This window comes from Gadus macrocephalus, chromosome 21, assembly GCF_031168955.1.
Source record: "Gadus macrocephalus chromosome 21, ASM3116895v1".
Taxonomy (NCBI): Eukaryota; Metazoa; Chordata; class Actinopteri; order Gadiformes; family Gadidae; genus Gadus; species Gadus macrocephalus.
In genome coordinates, this window is record NC_082402.1 from 9,858,838 (window position 1) to 9,871,337 (window position 12,500).

Sequence of the window (12,500 nt, forward strand, 5' to 3'; positions counted from 1 at the left end):
CTCCTTCTCTCCTTTCCCGCCTCAACATGTCAACAACAAATTTTTCTCACAAATGTTACTTATGAGCAAAGCATAAACTTAGCATTAAAAGTATGAGATAATAATAAGATAAAAAAGATAATAAATAAAATACAGTAAAAGTAAGCACAAATAGGAATGAACATGTGACATTTTAAAATCACATATACTTTGGTAAGGTTAAGGCCGGGGCGGATGAACGTGACAAAACGTTTATTTTCACCCCTATCTTAGCTACATATAGGATATTGTCAATTCGGACTGCATTTAGAAGAAATTCTATTTTATTTGCCCGCAATCACTTAGCCAATCAGAGGCGGGGTAGGGCGGGCCATGCGTACGCTATGCAAGAAAATAATCAGGCCTAAGAAAACACGCCCACAAAGATATTTCCGGTGTTGTGTCGAGATCTGTTTCCCCGTCGAGATGTGTTTCCCCTAGTCCCCGCCCCCGTCCGAAATTACCCGAAGGCCCTCTGTTCCATAGGAAAGGAGGCTCACACATCTTTCAAATTCATACTGCTGACTTATTTCCCCACAACAGATAAGTGCTGTGATTTTCAGGCTGATATCATTCAATTTGACCATTTAGAACAGGGGGAACGCATCCTGACAGTCTGACAGTAATATTCCAAGCTGTCAGGATGCGTTCCCCCTGTTCTAAATGGTCAAATTGAATGATATCAGCCTGAAAATCACAGCACTTATCTGTTGTGGGGAAATAAGTCAGCAGTATGAATTTGAAAGATGTGTGAGCCTCCTTTCCTATGGAACAGAGGGCCTTCGGGTAATTTCGGACGGGGGCGGGGACTAGGGGAAACACATCTCGACGGGGAAACACATCTCGACACAACACCTGTAAGTTTCTTCAAACTTTTGCAACTGTGGTTGTTACAGAGGTAATAACAAGAATGTGCCAAATACGACCAAATCCTATGGATCTAACGAAATGCGGACTGGGGATGGAGGAAGAGGATGAAACGGACTGGAAGGCCGCTAAAGCCTGCTTTGACAACTTAAAATCAAAAACACCGAGACCTGTAAGTATTTCAGTGAAAATGCAGTGAGAGAAATCAATACTGTTTACTTTTCATTTACATGGAAATCTGCCTCTCTCCAATGCCCACACAGCCCAAACCCAAACATGCTGTGACTATAGCCGTCTCCTCCCGCACATTATTCGACATGGTTTCTGAGAGAAAGCTCTATGAGGAAGAGGGGATCGAAAAGTACGTGGCCCATCAGATAGAGCACGAGAGCGATCCCCTCGCACCGGGCGCTGCCTTCCCCTTCGTCAAGGTAATCCTGCGTTGCGCTCATTCTGAACTATAGAAAGCTATTCCTTCTCGCAGAATTAACGACTATGGTAGAATAAACGAAATTAACTTTATTTAGATTAAACAAAGTGATGCTTGATTGTTTATGACTGTTAATATAGTATGTTTCTGATTGCATGTATCATTGGCAAAGTAAAGATGTGTTGCGCAAACTGGGAAGTCGACATGAAAAGCCGATCCCTGTTGGATTTCCTGAATGTCTGCATGTTTCATCTCAGGCGGTTATGAACGTGAACTCACGGTTGAGGGAGCTTTACCCCGACAGCGAAGAGCTCTTCGACGTTGTGCTGATGACCAACAACCACGCTCAAGTTGGAGTCCGCCTCATAAACAGCATTAATCACCATGGTATAAAGTAGTGGTATTATTATACACATCTTACTAAAAAATAGTCGTAGGTAAAAGGAAATGGTGCAGAGTAAGTTCTGGTTATACCAAAGAATGTAATGCTTTACTTGCTACACATTTATCACAATGTATTTATTCTATTGATTTCCAAACCACTATTAATGATTAAGTGAGGTTGAATTGAGTTGAAAATATTTTTATTTAAGTGAAGAAAAATAAGGAAATAAGCAATAAATCAAATAAAAGTATTAAACAAGTGGACAGTTAGAATTAAGTAATAGTTACAAACAATGAATACCACAATTGAAAACAAACTGTTTAACAGTTGCTTTACCTGTTCAAAAAGCATTATATTGCAATTTTTTCTCATTCAAATGTGTGGCGTATAATATTTGCATAGCCTAGTTCCGAAAGCATTGTTCAGAACATCTGTTTGTGTCAGGATTGCACATCGAGAGGTTCTGCATGACTGGAGGCCAGAGTCCCATTGGTTACCTGAAGGCCTACATGACAAATATCTACCTCTCCAAGGACGCTGAGAAAGTCACGGAAGCCATTCAAGAGGGTAGGTGACACTGGGTGTGCACATGGTTGAACCTGTCTGTGCAGGACACTGCGAACAAACAAGCAAATGAGCCCTGCGACGTGACAAACCTTGTGATTACACATGCTGAAACCAACGGCAGATTGCAAAACGGTAAGGGAGCCAAAGCAGCAACATACGTCTGGCGTGCGGCGGAGTCTTGCCGATAAAGCGGACGATGATGATAATAATTATACTAAGTCATTCGATTTATATAGCTATTATCAATGCGTGCAAACGGCTTTGACATGGTGGGTGTGGGGTCCTCTCCCGTTCGCCGTGTGCAGCAGCCATCAGGGTGATGCACGGCAGCCCCCTATGCTCAGGAACGCCCCACACAGTGAAGAGGGGTGGCATGTTGAGCATTGAGAGCCCTCTCCTCGCCCTTCTCCCAGGCATCGCCGCCGCCACGATGTTCACCCAGGCGTCCCAGAACGAGCTCAGCGACACCCAGCTGAGGGTGGCCTTCGACGGCGATGCGGTCCTGTTCTCGGACGAGTCGGAGATCATCGTGAAAAAGGGCGGTTTGGACGTCTTCTTCGAGCATGAGAAGAAGTTTGAGAACACGCCTCTCGCACAGGTATTTCAAACACTTTTTTCATACAACAAGATACTTTCTTGGATGTATTGTGAAAGGAAATGTGAATATGTCAGTGTCTTGATTAGTATCATGTGGTTTTATGTTTGAACAGAAATTTAATCCAAATCATTCGATAGTTGTTTTTGTAATTGGTCCATCATAGGATGACGAATTACTGACTTGTTTTAGATGTGTGCTTATACATACAACTTCAAATGCCAGGAGGCACTGCACAAAGCTCTTCCTTAGTGGAATAATAAACCATGTTTCTTCATGTTGCACATGATGAAACAAACTCTGTAGTGAAAGATATTATTTTAAGAAGGATTCTTGGATTACTGAAATGAGTAATTGTATTTGTTTTCCCTTCTATCTCTCCCTGTCTCTCCCTCTCTGTCTCTGTCACTCTATCTGTCTGTTTATATGTTTGCAGTGTTTAACTTGTTTGTCTTCCAGGGGCCACTGAAGTGTTTCCTGGAGGCCCTTGGCAAGCTGCAGAGAAAGTTCTACGCCAAGAACGAGCGTCTGAACTGCCCCATCCGCACATACCTGGTGACGGCCCGCAGTGCCGCCAGCTCTGGGGCCCGCGTGCTGAAGACCCTGAGGTCCTGGGGGCTGGAGATCGACGAGGCTCTCTTCCTGGCCGGGGCCCCCAAAGGGCCCCTGCTGCAGAAGATCAAGCCACATATCTACTTCGACGACCAGATGTTCCACATCGAGGGGGCCAAGGAGATGGGCACCATCTCGGCCCACGTGCCCTACGGGATCGGACAGAAGTACAACAAGGGCAAGCTCATTGAGGTGCCCGCTAAAGAGTAGTGAGGGGTGAGGGCAAGGGCTTTCTTTCTTACATTTTGTCTTTTCAATTAAATGTACGACATTCATTATTTTACATTTAACAGTCTGATACTGTTCCAGTCCGGGACAGTATACACACACACGCCTCGCAGACAACACAAATGTAACACTTGTTGAAACTTGTTTTATAACATGCTTTAACGCACAGAACTAACTAAATCGAGCTGTATGTTCTTTTCTTTATTGCTTGTTTACATACATTTTGTTGCAGGGTTTACATATCTGTGTCTTTGTGTGTGTGTGTGTGTGTGTGTGTGTGTGTGTGTGTGTGTGTGTGTGTGTGTGTGTGTGTGTGTGTGTGTGTGTGTGTGTGTGTGTGTGTGTGTGTGTGTGTGTGTGTGTGTGTGTTTGTTTGTGTTTGTGCTCTATTTTTCAAAGGGAACTTTTATCACGGGTAGAACATTTATTCACGTTAAGGAGCAATGCTGCATTTGGCATGTTACTGTTATGATGCAAAAATAATGCACACATATTTTCTATACATCATAAGGACATTTACTATACTCGTGTACTCAAGTGTATTGTATTCCTATTTTAACAGTTTTTTTTTCAATACAAGTATGTTTTAATAGTCAGTCATTGCGAATAGTAATATATAGAAAGAATATTGAAGCCATTACCAGCTATCACTCCATTTTTCAAGTTACACACTAAGATTGCAATTGGAAGGCACTTCTGTGCGTGTTTTCTGCCCTTAGGCAGATTATGTATGCCTGAAACACTGATATCAGTAGTTCTACCAGTTCTTACCTTACCTATTTTGTATATGATCATGGCAATTTGTTTTACCTTTTAAATCTTTAACTTTTTAAAATAAATGTTGCACTTTTTAAACTTTCAAAAGTTTTCGCTGTGCATCACGTTTACGGCCAATAAAGGTTTGGAGAAAACTTGATTGACTGCAGTTCTTCATTCCTCCCTCCCTCCTATCCTCCTATCCTCCTATCCTCCTATCCTCCTATCCTTCATCCACTCTATGCTTCACTTAGCTTTTCAGTCCAGGAGATGGCGCCACGAAACAAACAGCCATAGGTCTATTTATTATGGCGACCTAAACGAGTTTTGCTCAAAATAGCTTCTCCGCGTAAAAAGTCTGCAGTAACGTTTACAATTTTGACAGACCATGTCCTTTGCTGTTGTTTTCTGTGTTCTGTGGTGCATGTGCACATGCTGAAACTAGTCGCAGGAGGGCACTTGTGAATTAGACACGCGAGGCGGCAGCGTTCAGTCAGGCAGCCGAGTGTCAGCGTTCATCCTGTGAGCTCGGGACGACTGACTGTTGCCATGGCTACTCAGTGCTGCTGACACCTCAAGAAGTGTGTAGGTTTGTTTCTAATATCATTAATAACGGTGGATTAGGTGCACAGGTAGTGGCATGCTGCTCATCACAGAGTTACTATAAATACACATGGGTAACTGTGTTGTCCGTGAGAAACGATGCCAGGGTAGGAACCCATCTACGCTTGCGTATTCATCTTTTTGACAAGCAATTTGCTCTATATCTCTTGACATAAACATGCAGATGGATGTTATTTATTTGGACTAACATTGTTTGTATTCTTGCACTGACCTCCCTAATATGCAGTAGCCGTATTTGTATATGAAATAAGCATTCTTTATCATTTAGGTTGTAGTTAAATTGCAATGTACAGAATGTAAAATGTTAATTCCATCAATATAACATGAAGGCATACATACATTTTTGGAGCATATTTCCTCTGACCGACATGAGATAGGCTACATCTTAATATATGCATTATTTTGTCGCTGGAAGACACATTGGTATGAATTATTTATGTTGTGTACATGCTCTGGAAGCCTTGACAAAATAAATACCTTCAACTATGTGAATGTCTGTGTGGCATTATATATTCAATGTAGTTGAAGTAGTTAAAATCTTACGCAGTGAGTCTTAAACATCAAAGTTGTACGTTAAATTTGTCATAACATGTAAATATTATACATTTTGTCTAAATCATGGTTAAGTGGGCCTATACTGCCTGGCACTGGGTTTCTGTGAGTAACCTATATGGTGTCGGTAAGCTGTTTATCTGCAGTCGTCCATGATTAATTGGTCTGAACTTTTTCCTTATGTAGGGTACACAGCCTCAGGAAGGAGATGTCGTTGACATACACGGTATATAGGCTAATCCTCCCCGTGTATGTGCGTTTGCTTGTGCGCGTGCGCAAAGGAATTCCCTGGAGACCCAACTCTGCCTGATTGGAATCATAAAGTCTTCACTTTACCCGGGTCCTAATTTGACATGTGTTCGAAACCATAGATATATATATATCTATGTTCGAAACCACCTACTTGCTTACTACTTACTACCTACTCAATAATTGGCTTACTTCTCGAATCCTTAAATAATGATTGAGTAATCCATTTTGAGTAATCGACGTTCGGAAGACCGTTCTTACTTAACCACCTCAGATGACGTGAATCAAATGACGTGTCAATAACCTACCGGCCGGGCGCCGTTAATAAATATTATAAATAAATATATAAACGTCACATTTAACGTCACAGTACATCTTCAACCTAAGGATTTGCGGTGATATGTTAAAAACAATTATTAAACAATTATTAAAAGCACTGCTGCTGCGGCTCCCCGTTTAGCGCCATTGTTTCCATTGTTCTTTTGAATGGACGCAGTGCATTCTGGGGCGGTTGAGTACGTCTAGTAAGCTAGCGATGCTTACACAAAATCTTTCCGGAAGTAGAAGACATTCGGATACTACCAGAGCCCGTCTACGAATATTAGACATTCTCTGATACTACTCGCTTACCTAAAACTCGCTTACTACGTTCTGCTTGCTCAATTTGACGTCATAGTTAGTAAGAGTAGTAAGCAAGTAGGTGGTTTCGAACACACCCATAGTGATTCCGGGTAAGAAGGCCATCTGGTCTGTAACTATTGATTATGAACGAGATGTATTAAAGTCTGCCAGGGTGGTACACAAACACACACACACACACACACACACACACACACACACACACACACACAATCTGCCCACAGTAATTGATGGCCGCAGTAGAGATCTCAAACCCGTGCAGATAATGTGCATATTACTGCAATTTGCCGGCGTTCCCCAAGCAGACCCAAACACAACATTATAAAGGGAAGCACAGGCTGGTGCCATCTCTGATGGAACAGCGTCCATGTCTTCACTCAGTGATACAACTTGACAGGACATCCTAAACATCCTGAGAGGAGTGAAAAATTGCTTCTCGTAAAGATTTTTGATTGATCTCCTGTGTGTGTGTGTGTGTGTGTGTTTGGGGGCGGGGGCGGGGGTGGGGGTGATGTTCGAAGGGGGTTAAATCCCCCAGCACTTAGTCACGTCACTTAATCTTCCTAACATAATATTTTGTGGGTGTGCTGGGGCGGGAGAGAAATATAGCGTTTTTGTTCTGGTTAAGTCCGACGTTAACGTCTTTTTCATCCTCGGACAGCAATAGATAAATTACGAGGGAATTGGCTAACCATCATTTGTTTTGCACGGGGCCTTTGGAGCGGTATTGAACCAATCGCGTTGTTCAATGGCTCACATCGGATCGGATCACCTGAAAGTAGTTTTTTTTGTCCACAGGAATCAGAAAAGAGAGGGGGCTGGTCAGCTCCGACCTTCCGTCCACTAGGGGCCTCAACACAGTCAGCCACGGACCCAGGGCAGAAAAGAAACCTAGCACTCAAACACTGAACAAACCCTGCCAATTACCCACACCTCTTCGCTGGGCTGCAGAAATCCATTCAGCACCATTACCTCCGGATGGTCTCAGCACGGCCAGCGCTTTCTCCCGTCTATCTCTTCTTCTCCAGAGAGGAAGATAGAGATTATTAAAGACATTCATCATGACTGGAGAAGGAGAAGGAGAAAGAGGTGGGAATATCTGAAAATGGCAATGCCCAAGAAAGTTATTGATACGAAATATGCAGGGGGTCATGACAAGAAATGGGGTGAATGTGTTACTTGAGAGGGAAAGTCATGGCGGGTGGGGTGTGGGGGTTGGGGGTATATTGGAGCTGTAAGGTAACGTCCACATCTGGTGGCGTCCTGAAGGGGTTTAGCAGGTGCACGCGCAGCAGCGCCAGTCTTCCGTATCGACACCTTACATCGTCTAATGACAACCCAGGAGACCAGAGCAGTCTGGTTCGTGATTGCGTCGGCCGCCGTTGCTCATGGTTCTAGCCTCATTTCCCACGAAAAAATAGGTTTCACAAGCTCAACTGTGAGCCTGACAGGAAGTAGGATCTCCCTCAGGATGGATTAGTGTACATTCCGGCATCATACAGCTCGTATCACCCAAACCCACTGTGACCCAATATTACAGACAGGGCGGATTTTGTTGTCTCCCATGTGAAGTCAAATCTACTGTATACGAAAAAAGGGCCTAAACTACTAATAACAGTCATCGCTTAGGATCCTGTTTGCAAGCCATACTAACCACTTGTGAACTCCCCCCCCCACCCCTCTGCCCTGCAAAGAGTGACAGCGGGGCTGTCAATAGCATTGTGTAAAGTTGTTGAATATCAATGGATATTACAGTGATGCCCTTATAACCGTACTCTTTATGATGAGAGCTCTGCTGGTATTGTAGGAAGCAAAAATAAGGGGAGATTAGAATTGCCTGTGATTATACTGTGGCATCGTCATATGTGACAAGTGTGGTTTTTAATTGTTATCAAAAAATAATAATCCCACCGAAGGGAATCATAGCCCCCTTTCAAAGGCGTCCTTTAAAATAATATAGCAGCTAGAGATGATGTAAAGATAGTGCATTCAGATTGTTATAAGAGACATTGTTTAAATTTAGCCTTGCTCTATGTTTAGACTTCAAACTGTCAGGAACTGGGTCGTTGCATCATGGTTTTGCAAACACACTGAGCATCCTATAATAATGCATTTTTTATGGAACTCACTAGTGTCTGTGTACTTTGCACATATTGCCTAGCAACCCCGGTGATGTCCCTTCTACAATGGAATGCGTCCATGATAACTTGTTTCTAATGGAAAGCACAAATCAGAAACTCTAGTTTATAGTAACCTGTGGATTCTACTGGCACTGTACGGCATAGTAAACATCCTTCTGAGTGTTCTGCAGCCAGAAAGCAATTAAAATAGTGTATCATCCACCTCCCTTCTTTAATTTTCATCAATTTCAGTATGTAATGGTATCGGTTACTGCAGTAAGTGCACCTGCAATTGCAGACGCCAGTAGTTGCGATCAGATCCCTGTAATCTCATTACATGTAATCCGTTACTTAGCAACCCTGTCCATTAGTCTGTGTGTGTGTCTCTGTTCTGCAACACATCCCATTATTTCCTCTCCTGTCAGCTGCTATCTAGGATCAATTCTCTGCTCGAGTCAGTGACCTGGAAAGAGCTCAAAAAGATCATTGCTCAACTATCAATAGATTGTCTAATTGAGAACAGCACCCTTGGTGTGAGTCCTAACCCGACCACCAAAGGTACTCGCACTCAGAATATATTAATGAGTTCTCTGTGGCTCTCATTAGGCTCCAACTTGAAACTTCTGCAAAATTTTCAGTCTGAGAACCTCAAGCGTGTGTGGTCTTATTCAGCTCTGGAATACACACAGTCTTGGCATTTTTTTCACAGGGAGACACAGTGTGGCAGGTCGTAGGCGGCCATTCAGTCCTCTGTGACAATTTGGTCGGATGCACCAAACAAAGGACCTTAGCACAAGCAGCCCTTGAATAAAATATTTTGTCGTGTTGTGTCGTTGTGCGGCTTGGCATGTGGGGTGTTGGCGGGGGTGTGAGCGAGGGCATCCTGGCAATGGAGGGTGCCTTGTGGTTGGCCTAGATGGGAATGTACTAGACAGTGTCTGGGCCCTCCTGACCTAATGGGATGGAATTGGGGTGGAACCCTGTGTAATTGGTGCAACCCACCGGAGCGTGGATCAATTGATGCGTGTGTTGCATTGACAATTAAAGGGAGTTGCGCCAGAGAGAGGGATGCTTCACACTCACACCCATGGATGGAACTAGCAGCTCCTCCACCAGCAGCCTAGTCCACCAGGGAGATGAGGCCGGCCTGGCCCAGCCGCTCCCCAGGGCCTGGGCCCTGCCCTCAGCCCGCTGTCTTCCCGTCTTCAGTGGCGACCAGGTTTGGCTGGAGGAGCTTATGGGGTCCCTGTCTCATGGGCTCCCTTCCAGCCCCAGCCAGAGTGCCTGCAGCAGCAGTATCAGTCTAGGGCCCAGCGTTATGGGCAGCGAGGGCTCGGACAGCGTGGACAGCTGGAGCTCCGGGACCGCCGGCCTCCCGCACGGCTCCGTCCAGAGGCAGAGTCAGCAGGCTTTCCAGGCCCGCCTCACCGGAGGGGCTGGAGGGTGGGACGAGCGAGGGGCTGGAGGGTGGGACGAGCGAGGAGCCGTCGCCCCCGCCCGGTCCCTCGGTAGAACACTCCGACGCGGGCGTGGAGGACTCCATGACGAGACGGACGAGGCCGGCGTGCGTCAGGGGAGGGGCTGCGCCGAGGGCCAGCCGAGAGCTGGTAGCACGAGGCCCCCGCGCTGGACGCAACTGGAGCAGAAGATCGGCGCTAAACTCAAGTTCTCACGCTTCCTGGACGAGGTGACGTGTAGCGTGTTCGAACCGAACAGCCTGCAGGCGTTTGGTCAACCCGTCAGCCTCTTGTCGAAGAGGGAGAGTGGCCTCCGACCTCGACTGATTTCAACCTCGACCGCAGCCAGGACCACTACCGCACCGCCTGAGACCAGTGCCGGAGCCCTCTCCCAGTTCAGCCCTGGTTTTGCCTGCCCCGTGGCCCAGCAGCTGCAGCAGCAGCAAGGCCCTCTGCTTCCTGCAGAGGAGATGCAGGACGAGCAGGTTCTCGCTGTCCCCGAGGGGAAGGCCTATCTGGAGGCAGACATCCACCGCATCAGGGGGCAGGACGGGCTTAGCGGACATCGGACGAAGACGGAGATGTCGTACGGACTGCCTATGATAGCGGAAGACAAGATAATTCAGCCTCCCTCGCTGCTCAGAAAAGATGGAGGACTCAAGGGGAAGAGCACCTTTCCAGAGGTCCCGTTGGGATCTGCGTTCTCCAGATACCCCTGCAGATCAGTGTCTCTTCCCAGGGGAATCAACTTGGTGAGTCATGGAAGTATTTCATCATGAAGTGATGAGTGGCAAACTATTTTTACGTTTTTATGTTTTTTATTGAAGCATAGGTTGGTATTCCACCAAATATTGTCAGGGGATATAAAGACCTTTTTGCTGCATAAAGGAGGAGAATTTGTTGAACATATATTTTTCACTCAAAGTAAAAATTGGCTTTGTATTCACCGGGTCTGTCTCCACGATGACCAGTCAAAAACGGCCTTCATACTGGTGTTTCTCCTTCCAATCCAAACGCAAAAATGCAGTCTATAAGCGACTCATCCGCTCACTATGGCAGATACAGTCAGACATCCATAATTTGCTCTGCATGAGTCGGGAGTCCTGTCAGAATGGACGGCGTGGACGCAGAGAGAAACATTCTCCTTGTTTTCCCTGTCTAGCAACCCAGTGCTCTTTGCTCAGACAGTCATTAAAACAGCAGCCCTGGCTGTCACAGCACCACAGAGCAAAGCAAAGCCCCCAAAGGCTTGTTCTTGCACGGCTGCGCATCTTTTGATCGCCTCGACCGAATTTGAACCGCCGATATTTTCCAACTTCTGACATTTATGATTTCTCTTACAATTATGCAATATGTGCAGTCTATTGGATATATGACATAGCATTAGTCTTTCCTATTTTAATCATTTTCAAAGATACACCCCTTAGCTTCTTTCTTTAGCTTATTTTTCGGGTTTGCAAAGCATTAAGCCTAACAGATGAAATCATACAGTTTTGACAGGAACTCAACCATTCACTGTCACTTCTGATACATTTAGAGGCTGTACTTGTCGGCAATAGCATTTACAAACATAGATTTGATCTATAAAGGCTTTTTATTTATTTCAATCTGAATGTAATTTAAATTATCCTTTCAATCTAAAATCTTTCCTGAGGTAGGTTTACAATTAACATCATGTCTTTTTTGGCTTTTCTTTCAGTCTTTACATAAACATTACATAAACATAAATATACATTATTTCACTTGACGGAGAGTTGATCTAAAACCGATTAAAATAACTTGAAATACAGTAATAACTCTATTCTTTCATCCAGATTTAGCATTATTCAAAACCTGTTTATCATTAAAGCCTAAATAAATAAGAGATGTATATGGTACCATAGTTTTCCATTCAATCCCATTGAAAAATAAATCAAATTGCCTTAATTTATTGTCTTATTAAAATTCAGACTTTGCCGTCACCTTAGCAACCGATCGAAAAAAAAGGTGGGCGGTGCGGGGGCTGAGAGACCAGCATGTGCGCTCGATTGTGTGTGGAAGTGTGTGTGTGTGTGTGTGTGTGTGTGTGTGTGTGTGTGTGTGTGTGTGTATGTGTGTCTGTGAGTGTCAGGCACACATGTAGCCGTAAAGTTTTCTGGCTGAGTCCTTGTGCACCGGCTAGCGATGTTCTGTAACATTCTTCACAGGCACACAATCTTCTACTTGTGTAGTGAAGAAAGAAACAACAATTGCAAATAGATGATTTTCCCACGTTCTTTTTCCACTGTGAACGGCTTTGTCCCTGGAGAGCAGATGAGTTTACTATTGTTCTAGCATTGATCTGCACCTAAGCCCTTATTGCTCCACTGGGCCCACCATATGTAAAATATGTATATCTATATCTATAAGCATGTGAAACGTT

General features: G+C 44.6%; 1 protein-coding gene across 1 annotated transcript; it reads left to right on the plus strand.

Moving 5' to 3' along the window:
* The first annotated feature begins 852 nt into the window (after positions 1-852).
* Positions 853-4,618, plus strand: LOC132450009 (cytosolic 5'-nucleotidase 1A-like). The gene is made up of 6 exons (XM_060041964.1): positions 853-1,057; positions 1,149-1,316; positions 1,573-1,702; positions 2,145-2,267; positions 2,681-2,865; positions 3,322-4,618. The coding sequence occupies exons 1-6, from the start codon at positions 929-931 to the stop codon at positions 3,682-3,684; spliced, it is 1,098 nt and encodes a 365-aa protein (XP_059897947.1). The 5' UTR covers positions 853-928; the 3' UTR covers positions 3,685-4,618.
* Positions 4,619-12,500: the final 7,882 nt, after the last annotated feature.